This window comes from Macrobrachium nipponense, chromosome 12, assembly GCF_015104395.2.
Source record: "Macrobrachium nipponense isolate FS-2020 chromosome 12, ASM1510439v2, whole genome shotgun sequence".
Lineage (NCBI taxonomy): Eukaryota > Metazoa > Arthropoda > Malacostraca > Decapoda > Palaemonidae > Macrobrachium > Macrobrachium nipponense.
Window position 1 is genome coordinate 70,999,753 of NC_087205.1, and position 25,242 is coordinate 71,024,994.

The 25,242-nt window shown below is 37.7% G+C and overlaps 1 protein-coding gene across 14 annotated transcripts in view; it reads left to right on the forward strand.

The window, feature by feature from the left end:
• LOC135224597 (uncharacterized protein F13E9.13, mitochondrial-like) overlaps positions 1 to 25,242 on the forward strand; it is a 537,654-nt gene that overhangs the window by 110,372 nt on the left and 402,040 nt on the right. For all 14 annotated transcript variants that reach the window (XM_064263749.1, XM_064263741.1, XM_064263753.1 and 11 more), the window contains exon 2: positions 23,531 to 23,643. In XM_064263749.1, the coding sequence (XP_064119819.1) occupies positions 23,626 to 23,643 (18 nt within the window). In that variant the 5' untranslated portion in view covers positions 23,531 to 23,625. The remainder of the gene's footprint in view (positions 1 to 23,530; positions 23,644 to 25,242) is intronic.

The window sequence follows — 25,242 nt, forward strand, 5'->3', positions numbered from 1 at the left end:
TATATATATATATATATATTATATATATATATATATATATTTATTTATTTATTACATATCTATATATATATATATATAATATATATACTAATTATATATATATAATAACATCTAAATAAATAAATGAATATATATATATCTATATATATATATATATATATATATATATATATATAATATTATATAATATAATATTTATATATATATAATATACATATATATAAATACTATATATATATATAGTATATATAATATATATATATATATATATATATATATATTATATATAAATTAATATATAATATATATTTGCTTAAAAAATCACAGTAGATGCACGTGACTTCATAAATAAGCGAATTCCACAGGAAAATGATAGTCAGAAATCCAAGTGCTTACGTCTTTACTTAAAGACATTGTCAAGGAGTTAATGAAGAACAATTGGAGAGAAAGGTCTCAGGTACAACAAAAGATCAAGAATACCAGATGGTTAATTGTATGGTTTAGTCAAGACACATAAAATCAATGACCCTATCAGACCAATCATTAGTTCAGTGGGCTCAGTTACGTATAATTTATCTAAATGGCTTGTAAAAATTCTTACTCCTTTGGTGGGAAACATTTCTAACACGAATGTTAAAAACAATGTTGATTTTATAAACAAATTGAATAGTTTAAATTTGAATTATGATTTTAATATGGTTAGTTTTGATGTTGTCTCTTTATTTACAAAAGTGCCTGTAGATGACTTACTTGAATATTTGGAGGAAGAATTAGAACGTCATGACATTCCCTTAAGTGTGGCAAACCTCATTAGTCTCATAAGGTTATGTATCAACGATAGTAAATTTTGTTTTAATGGGGAATTTTTTGTACAAAAGTTTGTTATGGCTATGGGTAATTCCTTATCTCCTGTTCTTAGCAATATTTACATGGAATTTTTGGAGACAAAACTCTTACCAAGAATTTTGCCCAAAAAAGTTATTTGGTTTAGATATGTGGATGATATCTTCTGCATTTGGCCAGTTCACGAAAATCTCCAGGAATTCCTTAATAATCTCAATAATTTAGTCCCTTCTATAAAATTTACTGTAGAGGAAGGAAGAAATTGTAATTTGAATTTTCTTGATGTAACTGTCCATAGAAATGATAGAAATTTCACCTTTTCAGTCTTTCGAAAATCAACTAACATTGCCTCTTTTGTTCATTACTACTCCAATCACCATCAAAATATAAAATTCTCTGTTTTTTCTGGGATGTTTCTAAGGGCTTTACGTGTCTGTAGCCCGCAGTGTATTGACGCTGAAATTAAAACTATTTATGATATTGCAATGAAACTTAACCCTTAAAAGCCGAATGGACGTATTAAACGTCGAGTCAAAATGTCCCCCGTATGCCGAATGGACGTACCATACGTCGACTCAAAATTTTTTTTTTTTTAAATTCGCGGAAAAATTCTTATAGGCCTACCAGCCGAAAACTTTTGAATCACGCGCCTTGGGGGATGCTGGGAGTTCACGGATCGAGGTGTTGTTTTGTTTACAATCGTTACGCAGGCGCGCAAGCGCGAATTTCTTTCTTGCCACACTAAAAAGTATCTGTGACACATCTCGGAAATTATTTCGTCACTTTGACATAATTTTTGTACCATTTTAAATTAGCCGTTACATGGAGTATTATATATGAAAATGTGCGCATTTTTATGTAGAATACAACAGAAAAATACTCATGATTGTAGCTTTTATCAGTTTTGAGATATTTTTATATAAATAACGATAAGTGCCAAAATTTTAACCTTCGGTCAACTTTGACTCTACCGAAATGGTCGAAAAACGCAATTGTAAGCTAAAACTCTTATATTTTAGTAATATTCAATCATTTAGCTTAATTTTGCAACTAATTGAAAGTCTCTAGCACAATATTTCGATTTATGGTGAATTTATGAAAAAACATTTTCCTTACGTCCGCTCGGTAACTCTTCTGAAAAAAATCATACATGTGATTGTGGTAATGTTTGCACCATTTTAAAATTAGCCGTTACATAAAGTTTTATATATGGAAATGTGCGCAATTTCATGCACAATACAACTAAAAACAACCCATGGTTGTAGCTTTTATCAATTTTGAAATATTTTCATATAAAAAATGATAAGTGACAAATTTTCAACCTTTGGTCAACTTGACTTCTACCGAAATGGTCGAAAACGCAAATTGTAAGCTAAAACGCTTATATTCTAGTAATATTCAAGCATTTACCTTCATTTTGCAACAAATTGGAAGTCTCTAGCACAATATCTCGATTTATGGTGAATTTATGAAAAAAATAACATTTTCTTTACGTCCGTGCGGTAACTCTTCCGAAAAAATCATACGTGCGATTGTGGTAATGTTTGCACCATTTTAAATTAGCCGTTACATAAAGTTTTATATAAGAAAATGAGCGCAATTTCATGTAGAATACAACAAAAAATAATTGAAGGTTGTAGCTTTTCTCATTTTTGAAATATTTGCATATAAATCACGATAAATAGAAAAAAAACCACGTTCGGTCTACCGAAATGGTCGAAAAACGCAATTGTAAGCTAAAACTCTTACAGTCCAGTAATATTCAGTCATTTATCTTCATCTTGAAACAAATTCGAGGTCTCTAGCACAATATTGAGATTTATGGTGAATTTAAAAAAAAACTTTCCTTCCCTCTGCGTGCGGATTCTCCGCCACAAATCTCCGAAATGCGTATGTCCCATTCTCGGAATATTTGCTCCGTTTCATATTAGGCATTTCATAGAGTTTTATATATGAAAATGTGCGCAATTTCATGTAGAATAAAACGAAAAATATTTGAAGGTTGTAGCTTTTCTTATTTCCGAAATAATTGCATATAAAAAAATATATATATATAAAAAAATTCGACATTTGGTCAACTTTAACTCGTCAGATATGGTCGAAAACTGTATTTGTAAGCTAATACTCTTACAGTATAGTAATATTCAATCATTTGTCTTCATTTTGAAAGAAATTGGAAGTCTTTAGGACAATATTTAGATTTATGGTGAATTTTTGAAAAAAATATTTGTTTACATCCGCGCGTTACGAATTCATCCATTATTTTGTGATAATATTTTCTGTGTGTTGCTTTTATCGTTTTACAATGTGTTATATACCAAAATGATCGCAATTTAGTGTACATTACAACGAAAAAAAGTAACTTGTTACCTTTAACCGTTTTGCGCACAGCGCAATTTGAATACAATTATATATGAAATTTCGTTTTTGCGCTATCATATATCACATTATTTATATATGATAATGATAATTTTTTTCATTTTTGATGGTTGCATACTAAACTTCAGCCAATGACAAAACAAGGAGCCAAAATGAACTCTTAATCTTGAAAACTAAGCATGCTGTGATTTTTTGAAAAAAATATTTTTTCCACTTCCACGCTCGCTCTGAAACACCTCCGGCACACGGGAGACTTTTTTTTTTTTTTTTTTTTACCGCTTCGGCGTTTAAGGGTTAAATACCCAAGGACCTTTGTAGATGTGGCATGGAAAAGAGCTAGAAAAACATTTTATTCAACTAATGACAAACTTGAATTTAGTAAGCATAACATTCTAAAATTACCCTATGATGAAAGGTTTTAGATATTCCTAGAATTTTAAAGCTTTTTAACATAAATGTTGTTTTCAGTAATATTAATGTAAAGAGTTTAGTAATCAAAAATTCTCCTAAAGATCTTCCAGGCTGCATGTATGAAATTACTTGCAAAAAGTGTGATAAAGTCTATTACGGACAAACCGGTAAATCTCTTTCACAACGTCTCAAACAACATCAATATTCTGTGAGAACTGGGCAAATATCGAATGCATTATTCATACATATGAGAGATTTAGACCATCCTATTAACTGGAGTCAAGCAAGAGCCTTAATCCCATGTAATGACACAGTTAAAAGGAATATCATTGAATCTTGTTTCATCAAGTCAAATAATAAAAATGTTCTAAATTTAAGTCTTGGTTTATTTAAACTTGATGTTTATAATGAAAAAAGTTGTAGATAAATATAAGCAACAAAATTAATATATTCAGTTTTTACATGTTTTGGACTGTAAAGAAACTTTGTAATTTCGGTTAGGGTCAATCTGTTTAGGTTTGTGACCGTGTGATATTCGATAATCCTGGATTATCTCTTTTAATTTTTCCCCTTTTGACAATTAACCATTTGGTATTCTTGATCTTTTGTTGTACCTGAGACCTTTCTCTCCAATTGTTCTTCATTAACTCCTTGACAATGTCTGAGTAAAGATGAAAGCGCTTAGATTTCTGACTATCATTTTCCTGTGGAATTTGCTTATATATATATATATCTATATATATTATATATATATATATTATATATATATATATATATATATATATATATATATATATTATATATATATATTAATATATATATATTATATACATACTTACATATATACAGTAGTACCTCGAGATATGAAATTAATCCGTTCCGAGGCGCCCTTCGTATCATGAGGTTTTCGTATCTTGGACCACATTTTACATGTAAAATGGCTAATCCGTTCCAAGCCCTCCAAAAACACCCCAGTAAATTTCATAATAAAGCTAAATTGACCTATAAACAATGAAATTCTACAACAATTTGGACCATTCAATACCTAAATTAATAACAAAATGCAAAATAACCTGTAAATAAAGTGTGTTAGTGTACATGGTATACAAGACATACTGTACGTAAAATGTGGAAGCTTACCTTTTGAGTGAGGCTATCTCCGAAAGTGGCGGCAGAGGAGGAGGGGGACAAACGATTGCACTTTATGAAAAGCGGCTAGAACATCCTTAATTTCTGCCGTTTTTTTTTCTTTTTTTGATTTTTAACTTTTTTTTTTTTTTACTTTTTTTTTTTACTTTACGTAGTTTTTTTTTTTTTTTTTTTTTTTTTTTTTTTTTACAGAATTTCAACTTCATCACCACTTTCAACTTTCTGTTTTTCATCACTTGGTTCTTCCTTTTTGCTTACAACTCTCTGCATTTTATCACTTGGTTCTTCCTTTTTGCTTACTCCTGCTAATGCTAAAGGCCTCTTTAAAAAATAACGATCCAAGGAAGATTGCTTCTGCCTACTTTTCACAATGTTCCTGAAACGACTCAGGCAAACGTCATCGAATTGCGCAAGCATACGACCTGTGTGAGCCTTTTCGGGGTGTCTTTTTTCTATAAACGCGTAGTGTTCATTAACGGCTGCCCGTCTTGATAATTATCTACTAATTGTTGCACCTCATGACTGTTGGCCCTGGTGTCCATCAAAACCCTGTTCAACCAAATGCTCTCTCTGCAACTGATTTGGGTACTGAATGTTTGGCTGCTGACCTTCAACATAAACTGAAGTGCCTTGATTATACTGGTATGCATGTTGTAAATGATTGGTCAACACCCTCTGTTCAGTAGGGAGTGGAGATTCTACCAACCTTGCAAAGTTTCCAGTTATCCCATGAGAGAGACCTTGATCACTTATCCCATGTGAGAGATCTTGGTCACTTATCCCACGAGAGAGATCTTGGTCAATCATATCATATATGTCGTCACTCAAGAGGTGCTGTTCTTTTTTCCATTTTCTGTGAAAAGATATGAGAAATTTTTTTTTTAAATACACATGACACAAACACCATCACAATGTCAACTCTGACAAGTAGATTCAGAAACAGTTGACGATCCCGAAACGAATACCGCGTGTGTACTATAACAATGCTGGTACCAAGTGGCCGAGGCACGCCACCACGTACATAGATGCATGATGGGAGGGACGCTGGCCAATAGGAGAGAAGGATCTCATGGCTGCGGCTAGCATCAGGAACCAATGGGAGAGCAGGAGGATGGTGGCAAGTCTACTAAGTTGGCGGCGCGCGAGTTTCAAAATTGTTATCGGTGGTTCGGGCGAATCTCGGACTTTATAGAAACCTTTCATATCTTGAAAACTTTTTGTATGTAGAGCCGTTAAAATTTTCGTATTGGCTTTCGTATTTCGTGTTTTTCGTAAATTGAGCCTTTCGTAACTCTAGGTACCACTGTATATATATATATATATATATATATATATATATATATATATATATATATATATATATATATATATATATATATATGTCAGATGAAAGGGGCTATAATTAATAATATATTTAATATGCCAATGTGATGTGCTGTGACTTTTTTGGAATGCTCAGACTACCCATAGAGACAGTCCGAAGCGTTGACCTGAGAAAGCTGATAAATCATTTCTGGGATGGAGTGATACGAAGATGCGTAGTTAAGCGGGTCAATGTTCGTCAGTTCATGGGGTCTTGTTCAAGTGCCTTTGAAAACTGGTTGTTACCAGTTTTGTGTGAGTTCATATGTACATGTACGATCTATGTCTATTCATAATGACTTGGCTTAGCCAAATCTATGGGGAGACTTACAGAGAGGTCCGTGGGAGAAAGGCAGAATGCTGGGGTAGCTCTATGAAAGTTTGTAATTGTTTGTGTGTGGTTCTCCAGGCTGTAATGGGTAAGTATTGACTTACTTTAGCCAAAGGGATGGCTTGTTGTCTGTTTGACATTTTGTAAAGATGTTCTATTTAATCTTTGACTTTGTCTTTACAATTGTGTGTGCTTATGAGTATGTTCTCGTGTCTTTGTAACAGGCGGTTCTAGTGGAGGGGACTAAGTGTCCTAGTGAGGGGACTGTGTTTTGGAGAAGAGATTATTGGTGTGACTAATTACTGATTTAGACATTTAAATGCTAGGGAGTTAACTGAGTTAGTTCATCTGTGAGACTTGGATTATTATCTTTCCATTGTTGAATAAATATTATATTTTTTATATAACTCTGGCTCTCATTTGATGACCTGTTAGAATGAAGAGAGAGAGAGAGAGGTGGAGAGAGAGAGAGAGAGAAGGCTATGCCAGTGATCACCTGGAGAGAGAGAGAGAGAGATTGAGTGTGTAACTAGTTTGCCTTGACGCTCGGGTTAAACGCATACCAACTATTAAATACCCTTCACTGGTAATAGGTATCAGGGATGGGTAACATATATATATATATATATATATGTATATATATATATATTATTTGTATATGTATATATATATATATATTTTATAATATAGTATATATATATATATATATATATATGTATATTGTAGATAATTATTGTATATATACTATATATATATATATCTATATTATATATATATATATATATATATATATGTATATGTATATTGTTACAAAGTGCCAAGTATCTGGTTACCATGCATCAAACATTACCTCACAAAAAGCCAGACACCTGAACCCTCATAACACGTTTAAACGACTGAATACTCTAAAGGCAACAGTGATCCCTTAACACTTACCAGCAGACTAAGTTCATCAAAACAGGTGTGAGGTAATCTTGTAAGTAATTAAATTAATCAAAGGGCATCACTCCATCTACAACTTTCAAACTCTAAGTATTTCCCTGATTTCAGAAGTCTAAGTACTTCCCTGGTTCTAAGTCACTTCAAGAAAATTGAAGGAAAGCAAATCAATTACCACTCTATGTTTCTACCTAACATAAATATAATCATAATCAAATATAATTATACTGGTGTAAGATAAAGAAAACACTTATAAAAATTTTAAATACAAAAATTTATTATTAAATTCAAAATTTATAAGTGAAATTCACAATATCAGGGAAAATTACTGTTACTTGAAAACAAAGTAAAGTTTAATTAATTCTTGAATCAAATTAAGTAAAATTAAATCAAAATTAATTTATCACAAAATTCAAGAAAATTAATTCAATCAAAATTCAAAAGTATTAGGCAATAATTGAAAATCTGAAATTAATTCACAAGTATTAAACAACAACAAAACTTGAAAAGAATTCTAAGTAAATGCAAATCAATTCACAAGTGTTAAATTTAATTAAATGTGCAATGATTAAGCAATGAAAATAACTAAGTCAATTAAATTGTGAATGCAAATGAAAATATAAAACAAAAAGACACACTTCAATAAGAAAATGAATAAGTGCACAAACAATGGAACAGACACAAACACAAAATATATCAGCAATGTGTAAAAGTGTAAATCTTTTTCACTCAAAAACACTGTAACCAACAGTTTTTACCATTAGTTAACCACAGTTCCTATCAATTATTAGTTAAACACAATTCCTATCCGTTATTAGTTATTAGTTAACCAAACACTTTTCTGATTAACTTTTAGTTATTAGTTAAACACAGTTCCTAACTGTTATTAGTTAAACACACTCCCTATCCATTATTAGTTGCAACTAATAAAAATATAACACACTTTACCTTGGTATACCAACTTCTTTCTCTGCTGCAGTCTTGTCTTACACAATTTCACAAAAACCAGGCGCCGTTACGAAATAATGTCTGTTCAGATTCCACAAAAGAAACTAAATAACGCTAAATAAATTCTAAGAAATATCAAACTCTGAAATTCTAAAATGTTACGAGTGACCAATTTACGTTACGTTAATATAATCTTGATATCGAGTGAGAGAGAGAGAGAGAGAGAACTGACTGCCTCTAGGTCCTATGATCGAATGAAAATCTCTTCCTTTTCGGAAGCGGGAGAGAGCAGGTGTCAAAACGTTCTTGGCACGGAAGCTTCTCGAAAGTTCTGAAATCTGATGCAATCTTACATACAGAATGTGCAATACCCATGTGGGACTTGACAAAGACATATACGTACCAGACGAGTCTGTTAAAAAAAAAAAGACGTACTACTCGACCGAGACGGAGGCTGGGCGACAATAAGATTGACATGTTTTGACAACAACGCAGAAGTCGAGCTCGCTCGCTATCACACATGTTGAAAGATTAGGGAAGCAAGCGGAGATCTCTCTCTTTTTACGTTATATATATATTCTTTTACAAGACGTAATGCAAATCTGAACACACATTTTAAAACATCCTATTCTAAGCTATCTAGGAATCTGAAAAAAATGTTGCATAATCTTACATGACATTTCAAAGAGGGGAAACATGCATTTTGAAAGTAGCAATATATAATAATATGTATATATATATATATATATATATATATATATATATATGTATATATATATATGTATATATATGTGATATATATATGCATGTATATATATATATATATATATATATATATATATATATATATATATATATATATATATATATATATGTGTGTGTGTGTGTGTGTGTGTGTGTGTATTATATATATATATATATATATATATATATATATATATATATATATACTATATATATATATATATATATATATATAGTATATATATAATATATAATATAATATAGATATAATATATATATATATTATATATATATATATATATGATATATATATTATATATATATAAATTAGTATATATATATATTGTATATATATATATAGAATATATATATAGATATTATATATATATATATATATATATAGATATATATATAATATATTATATATATATATATATATATATATAAATTACTATATATATATATGATATATATATTATATATATATTATATAATATATATCTATATATAATATCTTAACATTATTAATATGTTATATATATATATATATATATATATATATATATTATCTATACTACTATATAATATTATATTCTAGACTAATATATATAGCATAGATAGAGAGATAGACACACACATACACGCACACACAAGCAGAAGGGAGATATTATAAATTTTTGGTAACTACAGGGAAATTAAACTAGCAGAGCATGGATCGGAAGTTTTAGGAGAGGATACTGGATGAGAGCTTAAGAAAGGTTGCAAAGATCAGGAAACAGCAGTATGGATTCATGAGAGGAAGAGGGATGGTGAATGCCATCTTCATAGTAAGACATCTACAGCATGTGACATCAGAGGAATGGGTTCCTCTCTGGCAAACCATGTTCACTTCCTTTGAAGGACATTGCCCAAAGGTCCTTGGACACTTTTTCCTTGCGTTCAGTGGTGGCTGCCCAACAAGTTGTGTAGCTCATCCAGTGCCCCTGACAGGACAGTTTGTATCTTATGTAAGATGATGTGTGGAAGAGAGAAGAAGTGAGTTGGCTGGTCTCCTCCTTTCTCCTTTTCCTGGGGGACCTCTTTTCTGTACTTACCACAAGAAGTTGAAAGTTATCAAACCCTGCAGGGACCTCTTTGCTGAGATACTCATAAAAAATACCTGCTAAATTGATCAAGTTATACATGTTCTTTCTAATATGTACTGTGTATCGCAAAATTATGATTAGTACTCGCCTATTCACCGATTTTTCTATGAACCCTATATATACCTATTATTTGTGGAAAATTTGCCTATTTGCGGTATTTTTCACTGAGAAATATTCACAAATTACTGTATTTCCATATTTTCATGACTAAATGCATGTATTGTGGTAAAATAATAAAAACTTAGATACATATAAGGTTTTTTATTTTTATTTTGTTTTAACCATCAAAAAAGGTACAGGCAGTCCCGGGTTACGACGGGGGTTCCGTTCTTGAGACGCGTTGTAAGCCGAAAATCGTTGTAAGCCGGAACATCATCAAAATTCCTAAGAAAGCCTTACTTTTAATGCTTTGGGTTCATTCAAAACTATGTAAACTGCATTCTTATTGTATTTTTCATCAAAAAAACTTTTAAATATTGATTATTTTGCATTTTTGGTGTCATATTTCATCTGCCAGATCAGCGTTTGTAGGCGTCGTAACACTGGAGCATGCGTCGTAACCCTTGAACATGCGTCGTAACCCTGGAAATAATTTCTGATGAATATAATTGAAAAGCGTCGTAACCTCGGAACGTCGTAAGCCGAGACCGTCGTAACCCGGGGACTGCCTGTAGTTCTAAGCATTTTTAGAGGGGTTTTAAATATATGTGGGTTTCAGTTATTTGCAGGGGTCTGGTACCCATCCCCTGTGAATTAGGGGGGTCTATTGTGTAACAGATCAGAACTAAAAATAGCAACAATCCTTTGGTATATTTATAGATGAATATAAATTAGATATGTATTTGGACATGGAAATGAAGCACCTTCCTTCGTGAAATCTTGTGGTTGACTTATTATTCCACCCCCTTACTGAGCTGAGATCTTGTTGCTGTAAGGGTTGCTGTTAGGGTCATCATTTGGGGTTACGAAAAATCCAAGTTACGAAAGCCAAGACAAAGATTTTTTTGCTTCTGTATTCGAAAATAAATCAGGTTGTGAAAGGGTAAAATCCGAGATTCTCCCGGACCGCCGAGAACAATTTTACAACTCGCGCACCGCCAACTGAGTAGACTTGCCACCATCCTCCTGCTCTCCCATTGGTTCCTGATGCTAGTCACTGCCGTAAGATCCTGCTCTCCTATTGGTCAGCATCTGTCACATCATGCATCTATGTAAAGGTGTTCCTTGACCATTTTTTGCAGCAGTGTTATCGTAAACAATGGAATTCGTTTGTTCACATATATTTAGTTTGTTAACATAAATTCATGTTAGTGATTTCACCCTCGTTGTACTGTTGTGCGTGAACTTAATTACTTACGTTATTAGCCATGGGTCCCAAGAATGTTGCTGAAGTTCACGGAAAGAAGAGGATGCTTTCTATGGAGAACGAAGAGGGAGATAATAAAGAATTGTTAATGTTTTCTGCCATTTGTTAATATATTTTGTAAAGTTTAGTGTTAATGTTTTCTGCCATTTTTTTAATGTGTTTTGTAAAGTTAAGTGTTCATATTTTCTGCCATTTGCCCTCCTCCTCTGTTGCCACTTTTGGAGATCACCTCACTTGAAAGGTAAGGTTCCACATTTTACTACATATGTACGTACAGTATTTCTTGTACCATGTACACTAATACACTTTATTTACAGGTACATACTACAATAAAGGTTATGTTAGGTATTGAATGACATACTACAATAAAGGTTATGTTAGGTATTGAATGGTCCAAATTGTTGTTTTTGTACATGAACTTTCCTGTCAGATATATACTTAGCTTACGTCTCTGACGTCACGACAGAATTCAAAACTCGCGGCACACGCGACAGGTAGGTCAGGTGATCTACCTTACCCGCCGCTGGGTGGCGGGTGTATGAACCAATCCCACTTTCTAGTCAGATTTTCTCTGTCGCCGGTCCTGACAACACCTGTTGTTAGGTCCTCACGATAGTTTGATTCGTTTCTCGTTGCCTGGATTCTTTTGGACTGACATTTTGGTGAAGTACCTTATCTTTTTGGCTCTGGATTTTTCTTGTGATGGCTGATTCTGAAGTTAAGAAATCGACCATGTTTAGAGTGTGCTCTGTGAGTGAATGTAAGGTGAGGCTACCGAAAGCTTCGGTAGATCCTCACAATGCATGTATGGGATGTAGAGGAAATTAATGTTCTTTCAATAACCCGTGTAAGGAGTGTGAAGGGTTGGATGAGGATGAATGGAAGTCTCTTTCTTCCTATTTAAGGAAGTTGGAGAAAGATAGGGTTCGGAAGGCTTCTTCAAGAAGCTCCAGTAGATCTCGCATTAGCGAACTAGAAGTAGAGAACCCTGTTGTAGAATTAGTACCTTCTCCTGTTTCAGCCCCTGCTCCCTGCATCGAACCTGAAGATATGCCTTCGGAGGTGGCCGCCATGAAGGCCACGATTCGTAGCATGGAGAGCAAAATACGCTCATTAGAAGGTAAGAGTGACAGTGCCAGTGATTTGTGCAGTGCCCCCAGTGCAGTGGAGGATGCGTCTGACCGGCTCACTAATGCTTCCAGGCCTAGACCTCTTCCAGACTCCCAGACCCAGTGGAGGAGGAAAGTCAACAGCCGCAGGAAGGTTAGGGAGAACCACCACCGGTCAGGCGTCCCCTCGGCAGATCCTGTTGTACGTTCCCAGGCTGCCTTAGAACGAGCCAAGAAAGAAGTTTTGCGCTAGTGCTTCTCCTCGTCGTCTTCGCCCTCTCCTAAGCGCGGATGGAGCACCTCGGAAGCCTCGCGCCCTCTCAAGAGACCCTGGAAGGAACCTTGCGCCCTTCCCTCCAGCCCTGAATGCTTCTCGGAAGAGCCTGAGGTAGAAGTCAAGAGACCCAGGAGATCGCAAGAGCCCTCCTCTCCTTTTCGCCCTCGAGCCTCGTCCCCAGTAGAGGCTTTCGAGAGATCACCGGCGCGTATCTTAGCTGGCTTGCAGGCGCAGATTTTGGCTCTGGCTGACTCCTTGGCAGGGAGTTCCCACCGTAGGAAGGATGTCTCACTCCCTGTTAAGAAGTCTAAGCGAGATCCTGTTGATATCTCGCCTCCTGCGGAGAAGTACCAAGCGCCTTGCAGGCGCTCTTCGGTCGATCAAGAGCCTGATAGGAGCTACTCTCCGAGTAGGCGCTTTTCGCCCTTGATCAGGCGCCAAGAGCCTGGGAAGCTGCTCGCTTCTGGCAGGCGCTCTTCTCCTGATAGCCGCTCGTCCAGAGTCAGACACCTGGAACAGGACAGTCGCTTCTCCTCAAGCAGACGCTCTTCGCCAGGGATCCGCTCTCCTCCTGGCAGGCATCAAGAGCCTGGCAGGCGCCAGGAGCCTAGTAGGCACCAGGAGTTTTGTAGGCGCCCCTCTCCAAGCAGACGCTCTTCTCCAGGCAGCCACTCTCCCCAGGACAGGCGCTTAGAGCCTGGTAGGCGCTTATCCCCTAGCAGGCGCTCTTCGCCAGAGACCCTCTCTCCTCTTGGCAGACGCCGAGAGCCTAGCAGGCGCCAGAAGCCTAATAGGCGCCAAGAGCCTAGTAGGCACCAATCTCCTGAGCAGGCGCTCTTCTCCAGGTAGCCGCTCTCCCCTGGACAGGTGCCTAGAGCCTGGTAGGCGCTACTCGACTAGTAGGCGCTCTTCGCCTGAGAGCCTCTCTCCTTGTGGCAGGCGCCAAAAGCCTAGCAGGCACTCCCCACTGGACAAGGATTTAGAGCCTGACAAGCGCGCCTCTTCTAGTAGGCACTCTCCTATAGTCGATTCATTTAAGGTAGATTCTTGCGCCTACGAGGCGTTTGTTTGGCGGCCTCTGATTGGTTGGTAGCGGGAGGCAGACTGCTCGCTCAGTGGGTCATATTTTCGTTTGTAGCTTAGAAAACTAGCAATATGTTTACATTTCTTCATTTATCTCACGTTTTACAAAAGATAGGAAAGTTTTGGTCATACCTAAGGATTCAGTATTAAATGTACAATTAATGAATCTTTTCCTGAAATCAATAAGTTAAAATACAAAGGAATTACGAGTAGAAGTGAAGGGAGAAACATTTCATTCTTTATACCTGTTTTTATTCATCATCGGATTTTGCATAATTCATGAGATCAAGATAAAATGAAATCTTGTGTTTTAAAACAATAAAATCACCCTGAATACGCTGGTGCTTTCAGATTTTAAATGCGTGTAATATGTAAAGAGAAAATGAAGAATATGTCTTATTATGTTGCATCTGTGCTTGACTCGGTTTGACAGTAGTGCCGAGAGACGCAAGATATCGTGGGGCTGGTCCTCTCCGCTAGAGCTGTTGGCGTGTTGGCAGTTGCCAATTGGCGATATGAGAAGTTTGCAGTTTCGAGACTATGTATTTACCGAATTATTATGTCATTACATTTTCTATAAATAAATGCATAGAATTCCCATTATGACTTTCGAACATTTTTACTAAAATATTATATATGTCCGTATTTCTGGACATATCTGATAAAAGAAAAGTAAATAATCAGATGGATGCATCTGGGTGTTGGCTTCAATTTAGTCTAAGTGAGAAATGTACATGCTTTATGAGGATCACTGATAAATAACAGAACTTGTTTCTCTGGCCAATAACATCAAAAGCTTATGATTTTCATATGTTCACTCAATAAACAAAAGTACAAATGTTTATTTCTTACCATAAAATTTGTTGACGATGTAACGAATATAATATACTGTCTTTTTCAGAATTGCTTGAGTTACTCTTACACCAGAATGTTTATCTCCTTTATATACATGTTACACTTGACAACATGTCTACAACAATGTTTAGGAAAAATTTGCTTAGTTTTCTCCTGAGGTTGTTGATTATTCTTGAATCACTTAATTCATACCTGAGTTAGAATAGCTCCCGTAACCGTTCCCACAGCCCTGCATAATTGTATATATATATAGTACATGTAGGATAATGAGACTAATCAGAAGACTGTTATATCATCATCTTTTTATACAAAAAGAATGGAAATTCACGCAGATATATTATGTAATAAACACAAAAGAAAGTCATACACAGTAGGCTTACATTGGTATGTCATTAGGCTATCGGCATGAACAAAAAGAAATTAAAATTTTACAAATTTTCTTACGTCATCGTTATTTAAAAAATAAATAAAGGAAAATCATACATATATACATAGTCATGTCATTACCTATTGGAACAAAAAGAATGGGATATTATAAAGATACATTGATATCCCCTTTTCTATTAAAAACAAGTAAAAAGAATTTATAAACAGATATGTACATTGTTATGCCATTAAATATTAAAGAAAAAGGAAACTCATATGGACACACTGTAGTTATGAAATTGCCTATCTAAAAAAATGGAAAACTATAGAAACACTGTTAGGTCTTCAACTTTAAAAAAAAAATAATGGAAAATCATTGATATATATCATCACTGTCAGTGTCATCCTCCCTAATATCAATATCATCACTGTCAGTTTCGTCATCTCCAATGTCAATAACAAAACTTTCAAACATATGCTCTCTAGCAACATCTTTCCTCCTATAATCATCTTCTAATTTCTTAATGTGGTGAAAACATTTCTTCCAGTCTTCTGTTGTAACTTTGTCTATCGCCAGTCTCGTAAGCTGCTCAACTGTTTTCAAAGATTGATTTGCATTAGAGTTATTTTTTCTGATATCCCCCTTTATTTGAGCCCATATAAGTTCTATTGGGTTAAACTGACAATAATATGGTGGCAGTCTGAGCACATCATGACCATTTGCACGGGCTATTTCATCCATCACATACCTCTCTTTTTCTTTGTTTGGCTTTGTTGCTGATGGGTCGTGGGTGACGTTATTAGAAGAAAGCCACTGTATGACTTCACTTTTTATGTTGCTGGTTGTTGGCACTTTATTTTCTATTTTGCTATGGTAGGGAGCATTGTCCATTATGATTAGAGATCTATCTTCTATATTAGGCAATAGTTGTTCCTTAAACCACTTTAAAAACCTTTCATGGTCCATGGAATCATGTTAGTCCCCTTTGGCACCATTTTTTTACCTAAACAACAATAGCGCATCTTTGACAAACCCCACCCTTCTCACTCCCGCGTGCACCAACAATAAATCTTGACCCCTTTCCAGTCTTAAGTTTGGGTCCTATTTCGCCTTCACCCATTGTCCAACACTGACGTACACATTCATTTTGGTTTATCCAAGTTTCATCCAGGAATACTTCAGGTTTACGTTCAGTTGGACTACAATTCCTATTCTTTTCAATTAACCGTAGGTATTCAGTTCTCGCTGCCACTATATCATCACGTTCCATTAAAATTGCTCTTCCACTCATCACTTTTTTGTACCGGAATCCAAGCCCTCTCACAATTTTCCATAACGTTGTTCTTCCACCATTAAACTTTACAGGGTCTTTCTTCACTTTTTCCAGTAGGGCATCTAACGTTGGGAGCTCTCCTCTCTCGTAAAAAGACAAAATCTCCTCCCGAATACAATCATTTTCAAAACTATCCACCTTGTCCTTCACTCGGATCCTCTTCCTGGGATATACAGGTGAAGCGAAGGGGACGTTACCACACTCAGATGACTGTCGCTTGATTTTTTTCACTGTGTTGGTTGGCACTCCTGTAGCTTTGGCGGTCTTCTCAAATACTTCATTTCTTAAGTCTGCTCCCCACTGTGAGCTGAAGTAACGATGAACACTCATTATAATGTTGCGAGCTTGACTTGCAAATCTGGAAACGGTGCGACGAATGGTGCTGTCATCTCGAGACATCTGCTTGAAAAGAAAAAGAAATCTTGCTTAGTTCGTTGCTGTTTATTGCTCCACTGAGATTATTATTTCATATCACTCAATTAAGTCTCTGATATCTCTTTCGTTTGAAAATATATTCACATAAGAAAATTAGAAACAATATGCTGAAACCAACCTCATTAAAACTAAGGATGAGCTGAAGAGTGCGAAGTAGGTCCGTAGATTTCAAATTCATTCCCGGACTGAATTTCCCGCCCGCGGCCAGCCTACACCTCCAACGATACCAGATGCATCCATCTGATTATTTACTTTTTTTTTTATCAGATATCAGATATGTCCAGAAATACAGACATATATGATATTTGAGTAAAAATGTTCGAAAGTCATAATGGGAATTCTATGCATTTATTTATAGAAAATGTAATGACATAATAATTCGGTGAATACATAGTTTCGAAACTGCAAACTTCTCATATCGCCAATTGGCAACTGCCAACACGCGAACGGGCTCTAGCTGAGAGGACCAGACCCAATGATGTGTCTCGGCACTATTGTCAAACCAAGTCAAGCACGAATGCAACATAATAAGACATATTCTTAATTTTCTCTTTACATATTACACGCATTTAAAATCTGAAAGCACCAGCGTATTCAGGGTGATTTTATTGTTTAATAACACAAGATTTTATTTTATCTTGATCTCATGAATTATGCAAAATCCGATGATGAATAAAAACAGGTATAAAGAATGAAATGTTTCTCCCTTCACTTCTACTCGTTGTAATTCCTTTGTATTTTAACTTATTGATTTCAGGAAAAGATTCATTAATTGTACATTTAATACCGAATCCTTTGGTATGACCAAAACTTTCCTATCTTTTGTAAAACGTGAGATAAATGAAGAGATGTTAACATATTGCTAGTTTTCTAAGCTACAAACGAAAATATGACCCACTGAGCAAGCAGTCTGCCTCCCGCTACCAGCCAATCAGAGGCCGCCAAACAAACGTCTCGTAGGCGCAAGAATCTACCTTAAATGAATCGACTATAGTAGGCGCTCTCCTAGCAAGCGCTCTCCTCCAGGCAGCCGCTCTTCACTGGACAGGCGCCCTTTGAAGGATAGGCGCTCTTCTTCTGAAAAGATGGTCTTCCCTTCCAAGAATGTTCATGGTTCTTCGGTTGAAGAAGATCAAGAGGCAACAGATGAAGAGTTGGCCAAGGATTCTTCGGTCTCTTCATACAAGAGACTTACGGACCTCCTGTTACAAGAGTTTGGAGACGCTCTTACTCCTGTTGCTCCTCCTTCACCTCCTTCATTGTTTTCAACTTCTAAAGCAACGAAGACTTCTTCATACGTGAAAATGAAACCCACCATCTCGATGAAGAAGGCCCTTAGAGGTTTTGGGGATTGGCTGGTCTCCAAGGAAGAGAAAGGAAAGACTGTTGTTTCTTTCCCGCCTTCCAAGCTGACGGGAATTATGGGCTTTTGGTACGAGTCGGGAGAACCTTTGGGCTTGGTTCTTCCCTCCTCCACGGACTCGGACTTCTCTTCATTGGTGGATTCCTCTCGTCGCTCGGCTCTTCTTTCAGCTAAGACGACGTGGGGAATTAGTGAGCTAGACCACCTTTTGAAGGGAATGTTCCGAGTCCTAGAAGTCTTTAACTTCTTGGACTGGTCCCTGGGAGTTTTAGCGAAGAAGACTCAATCCCAGGAGTCCCTTTTGCCTGATGATCTCCATAGTGTCCTGTCTTGTATGGACAAGGCAGTGAGAGACGGTTCTAGCGAGGTGGCTTCTCTTTTCGGAGCAGGAGTCATCAAGAAGAGGGCGGTGTACTGCTCTTTTCAAACAAAAGCGGTTTCACACACTCAGAGAGCCTCACTGTTATATTCGCAGCTCTCGCCTAAGCTGTTCCCAAAGAAGATCATCCAGGACATCTCGAGTGCCCGCGAAGGCCACGCAAGATATGCTAGCGCAGTCAGCTAGGATGCCTCGAACATCCTTCCAGGCGAAGTCTAAGAAGGAGACACCCACAAGCCAGGAGCCCTTTTGAGGGGGTCCTCCCTCCCGATCCTCTTCCTCTAGAGGAACAAGACCCCCTAAGAGAGGAAGGACCTTCTCTTGATCAATTAGATCGAAGAAATAGCACCCAAGTCCTCCAGACTACAGTAGGTGCCAGACTACTGAGATTCTCAGACGTCTGGGCCCAGAAGGGGGCGGACAACTGGTCCCTCTCGATCGTCAGGAAGGGGTACCTCATTCCCTTCATATCAAGACCACCCCTGACTACAACCCCAAGGGAGTTGGTGGCCAAGTACAAGGACCCTTACATGAACCAAGCCCTTGCTCTAGCAGTAGAGCTAATGCTGGAGAAGGAAGCTTTAGAGCTAGTGAAAGAGTCTCATTCTGCGGGTTTTTACAACTGCCTCTTCCTAGTTCCCAAAGCCTCAGGAGGATGGAGACCGGTTCTGGATGTAAGGGCCCTGAACGTCTTTGTGAAGAAGAGAAAGTTCGCCATGGAGACGTCTTCAGTTTTAGCGGCTCTTCGCCCTGGGGACTGGATGGTGTCCCTAGATCTTCAGGACGCTTACTTCCACGTGCATATCCATCCTTCTTCACGGAAGTTTCTAAGGTTCATGTGGAAAGGAAAGATTTTCCAATTCAGGGCCTTGTGCTTCGGCCTCTCAACAACCCCCCAAGTGTTTACGGGGCTCATGAAAAATGAAGCACAATGGCTACATTTGGAGGGAGTGAGGGTTTCCCTCTATCTGGATGACTGGCTAATCAGAGCCAAGTCGAAAGAAAGATGTCTGGAGGACCTACACAAGACTTTGACCCTGGCAAGTTCTCTGGAACTGTTAGTGAACACCAAGAAATCTCAGTTAATTCCCAGCCAAGAACGGATTTATCTGGGGATTCGGATGGTTTCTCCGGATTTTCGGGCGTATCCTTCTCCAGAAAGGATAACTCGATGTTCCGAGAAGGTCACAACCTTTCTAGAGAAAGATGTATGCACAGCGAGGGAGTGAATGAGGCTGTTGGGGACACTCTCCTCGCTGGAGCAATTCGTTTCTCTAGGAAGGTTGCACCTGAGACCACTCCAGTTCTTTTTGAACCAGAACTGGAACTGCCTCTCTCAAGATTTAGAGTTCCCCTTCAAGATCTCGAAGGAGATAAAGAAGGATCTTCTGTGGTGGGCAGACCCTCTTCGCTTCGTGGAAGGTCTATCCCTGCACATGCCGAACCCCAACCTAGTGTTGTTTTCCGATGCGTCGGACACAGGTTGGGGAGCAACGCTCGGATCAAGGAAAGTGTCAGGCACCTGGGAGGGGGAACAGGTGTCCTGGCACATCAACAAAAAGGAGTTGATGGCGGTTTGGCTGGCCTTAAAAGCCTTCGAGTCCCACGTCCGGGATGCAGCAGTTCAGATCAACTCGGACAACACCACAGCCCTGGCATACATCAGGAAGCAAGGTGGGATGCACTCCTTCTCCCTGTACCAAACAGCAAGGAAACTTCTGCTGTGGTCGGAGGAAAGGAGGATAAGACTTCTCACCAGATTCGTTCAGGGAGAAAGGAACGTCAGGGCTGACCTTCTGAGCAGGAAGAATCAAGTCCTTCCCTCGGAGTGGACTCTTCACTCAGACGTGTGCCAGGAGCTGTGGAAGATGTGGGGCAGACCTCACATGGATCTATTTGCGACCTCCAAGAACGCGAGGATAGACCTCTACTGCTCCCCGATCTCAGACTCGAGGGCAGTAGCGATAGATGCTTTTCTTCTGGACTGGAAGCATCTAGACCTTTATGCGTTCCCTCCCTTCAAGATACTGGGAGAGACGCTAAGAAAGTTTGCATCATCGGAAGGGGCAAGTATGACGTTGATAGCGTCGTTCTGGCCCACCCAAGACTGGTTCACAGAGTTACTGGAATGGAATGATTAGTAGACATTCCAAGATCTCTACCAATAAGGATCGATTTGTTCAAACAGCCCCACGTCGACAGGTATCACAAGAACCTCCCCGCTCTCAATCTGACTGGATTCAGACTGTCAAGAGTCTCGTCAGAGCGAAGGATTTTTCGGCAAAGACTGCAAGAGCTATTGCCACTGCAAGAAGACCGTCTACCATCAGAGTCTACCAGTCGAAGTGGGATGTCTTTTGCCGTTGGTGCAGGAACCAGAAGCTTTCCTCCTCCAGTACCTCTGTAACCCAAATTGCAGACTTCCTCTTTTTCCTGAGGGAAAAATGTGGTCTGGCGGTCTCAACCATAAAAGGTTATAGAAGCATGCTAGCCTCAGTGTTCAGGCACAGGGGCATGAACATCTCGGAAAATAAAGATCTCCATGATCTGATAAGATCTTTTGAGACAACTAAGAAAGTTTCTAAATTAACTCCAAGCTGGAATCTCGATGTAGTCTTGCTTTTCCTGAGGTCCTCAAGATTTGAACCACCTCAGTCAGCTTCATTTAGAGACCTGACGATGAAGTCCCTGTTCCTCATGGCTTTGGCTTCCGCTAAAAGAGTAAATGAGTTGCAAGCCTTAGAAGGAAGTGTAGGATTCAAAGGAGACTCCGTGATTTGTTCCTTCCTTCCTTCTTTCTTAGCCAAGAACGAAAACCCCTCCACTCCTTGGCCCAGGAGTTTTGAGGTGAAAGGCTTATCCGCCCTCGTTGGAGTAGAAACAGAGAGGACTCTTTGCCCTATAAGAAGCCTTAAGTTTTATCTCCATAGAAAGAAAAAACTTAAGGGCAACATGGACAACCTCTGGTGTTCTGTAAAAGATCCCAGTAGGCCTTTGTCAAAAAATGCTCTGGCATTCTTTATTAGAAACCTAGTAAAGGAAGCTCATGTGGCATGCGATCAAGACCATTATAAGCTCCTGAAAGTCAAGGCTCATGAAGTGAGGGCCATCGCCACGTCCTTGTCTTTCAAGAAGAATATGTCGCTACAGAATCTCATGAAAGCGACTTTTTGGAGATGCGACTCGGTCTTCGCCAACCACTACCTTAGAGACGTGAAGATTACGTATGAGAAGTGCTTTGCGTTAGGCCCATACATATCAGCGGATTCAGTGCTGGGGCAGGGAGCTGAAGCATATCCTTTTTAATTATTTCCCCTTTTTTGGTTTTGTGTTTTTATGGTTGTATGGAAGAGGATGCGGGTAGTCATCTCTTTCAGGTCGTATTACTAACAATTAGTAGTTTGGTTAGGTGATCTGATTTGTGCTTGAGCTCCTTGCAATGGTAGTGGCAGGTTCTGTCATATAAGTCGGCGGATCCCCTTTGACAAGATCCTAACTGGATTCTACCAAGTAAGCGGATAACAGATCCCATTGGTAGACCCAAAGAGTCTTTTCAGCTGTAGGTCACGCCCTCGCTGTAGCTCTTCAGGCAACGCAGACTAATAGACAGTAACTATGAAGTCTTCTGCCTAAAACAGGTAAGAACCAAGGTTTTTATATCCTATAACATGTGTTGTTTCCCTTTTCTATGTACTTGAGTTGTCTCTTACCCTCCACCAAGGGTGTCAATCAGCCACGTATATATCTGACAGGAAAGTTCATGTACAAAAATGATATTGTTAGTATACAATAAAGTTTTGTACATACTTACCTGGCAGATATATACTTAGCTTACGTCCCTGACGTCACGACAGAATTCAAAACTCGCGGCACACGCGACAGGTAGGTTAGGTGATCTACCTTACCCGCTGCTGGGTGGCGGGTGTATGAACCAATCCCACTTTCTAGTCAGATTTTCTCTTCCACCTGTCTCCTGAGGGGAGGCTGGGCGGGCCATCAATCGTATATATCTGCCAGGTAAGTATGTACAAAACTTTATTGTATACTAACAATATCATTATTTCATTGTTGAATAGACAATTTAGCTTTATTATAAAATTTACTGTGGTGTTTTTGTAGGGCTTGGAACGAATTAGGCAATTTACATGTAAAACATAGTTTGAGATACGAAAAAAGGTTATGAAGGCCGCTTTGGAACGGATTAATTTTGTATCATGAGGCACTACTGTACTAATAATAATGATAATAAAAACAACAGTAAAATTCATTCCAAGGTGTGTGTATGTCTTTGGGGATGGAGACTGTGGATGGGTGCATTATACCTGTTTACTGCTTTATTAACTCAATATTCTTACATGGCTTCAAAATGCACACACATTTCCAAAAATTTCTTGTGGGCATTGTAACCTACCACCCCGCTGATAGGGCTTGCTTTGTTTACCACTCCACCCATATTATAAGTTATAAACTTTTGTCCCCCATATTAGCAATCTGAATGTTTTCCCACATAATTCATGGTAATTTCATTATGTGAAATAATAATTCTCACATGATGATAGCTGAACACCACCCAATGTGATCATTGTCGGACCCAAGGGTTTAATCAGCTGAAGCAGTAATAATTTTCAGTAGTACTTTTCAGATCTTCCAGGCCTATAGTGTCCTAATTATTTTTAGAGTATCTTTGATGAATATAGAGTCTAATTTTCCAGGGAGTGTTTGTAAAACTGCACGTACATCAACATGGCACTAGCTCGGTTCCAGTCGCTTTTCCGAACATCAAGAGCAGCTGTCATTGGCATGATTCATGTTAAACCTCTGCCAGGTATGGAGTTTTCTCACTTTGTATTTTCAAATTTAATTTTCTCTGAATTCAGTGTTCCCTTTTCTTCGAATTCCATATTCTGTATGTTTTTACTTTTTACAAAAAGACAACAATAAACACTTGTGCTATGAAGATTTGCTAGTAGAATTTACAACATTGATAGTTACATTCTTCTGTGATGATAGTTAGTAATTGATTATAGTAATACAATAGATGGATAGTTGAGCCATTCATAGTGCTGAACGAAGTTTATTCATAAGAAGGGCTCATTAAGTTACCATGATTGTAGAAGTATAGTATACATAATGTCATTAAATTTTTCTTATACATTACTGTCTAGAACAGTTCCTTGTTAGCCAAAAATAGAAACAGTAAGAAGTAAAAGGTCTTGAGTTTTCCTCTTTGGTGATTGCTTGTCACAAGGAGGTGCCTGTCACAAGAAGGAGGGGTTGCCTTTTCTCATTGCGTATGTCACAACTCATTGTTGCCTAACTGTCTTACTTTGGAGAAGCATTGTTGTTAATTCTGAAACTTGGTACCCTTCACTTCTTCCCTTTATTCACTTTCTGGATAAAGTCTAAATTTTTATTATCAAGATTTACTGACAGCTTATTTTCTATCCAAATCCACTTTTAGCGAGAAAGAGGCCCATGTTGTTTTTGATGGTCATGGGCACTCATTATACAGTGTTTTATCAAGGACCATCCATACCCTAGGAAGTTAGGGTAAGAACCTGTCTCTTCCTCTGTCTAAATGTGTGGTTTTTCCATTTTATATGGGCTTCATGTTTGAGACACTCAATGTTGTGGAATGTTTTTGGCCTTCTTTGAAGAAACACTAAGGATATAAGAACAACCTCTTCATCCTTAGTTTTCAGTCTTTCTTTGCTCTTTGCTTCCAAACAATCCTCACTTCTTATCATATTTTTTGTGTCAGTTTAAAAATGTTGAAATTTTTCAATACCTCAAGACCATTTTTAGTGCCTGGCATGGTACCGCAGGAGGAAGCACAGGATGTTCTCCTATTATTTCTTCACCTTTTCAGTAAGATGTTGAGTTTGGAGGGAGCCAGCGGGTACATTATACCTGGAGCACCCACCACTCTCAGTGGAGGAGTCATGACATTATATTAGTGTAGGTGTCAGTGTTTTCTGGCTGTGTTATTTTAGTGCTGCACACAGGACAAGGGTGGGCACCTATCATACTTTGCTTGCCATAAGAGGATTCCCTTCGCTGCAAAGTTCCCCTTAAGTAGGAGACAACCCTTCACTCTACCACCATGCCACTACAAGTTAAGACCACCAACCAGAGGCAGTCTGGTAGGAATGACACGCATTGTTTTTTCAATGTTAGCAACTTTTCTATTTTAAATTCATTACATGATTTAATGCTTTGGAGTAGGATATGTCCATGATCCCACCTCTATTCAACGTGGAATCAGCAATATAATTACATTCTTGGTAAGTCACATATACAAAAATTATATTTCTGGGCTCAGCTCGTGTCGGCCTATGAAAGTATCCTTAATATCATTCTTTCTAGGTAAAATTAGCCTAAAATTACCAGAGAAAAACAAAATTAAGAAAATGTCAGTAAAACT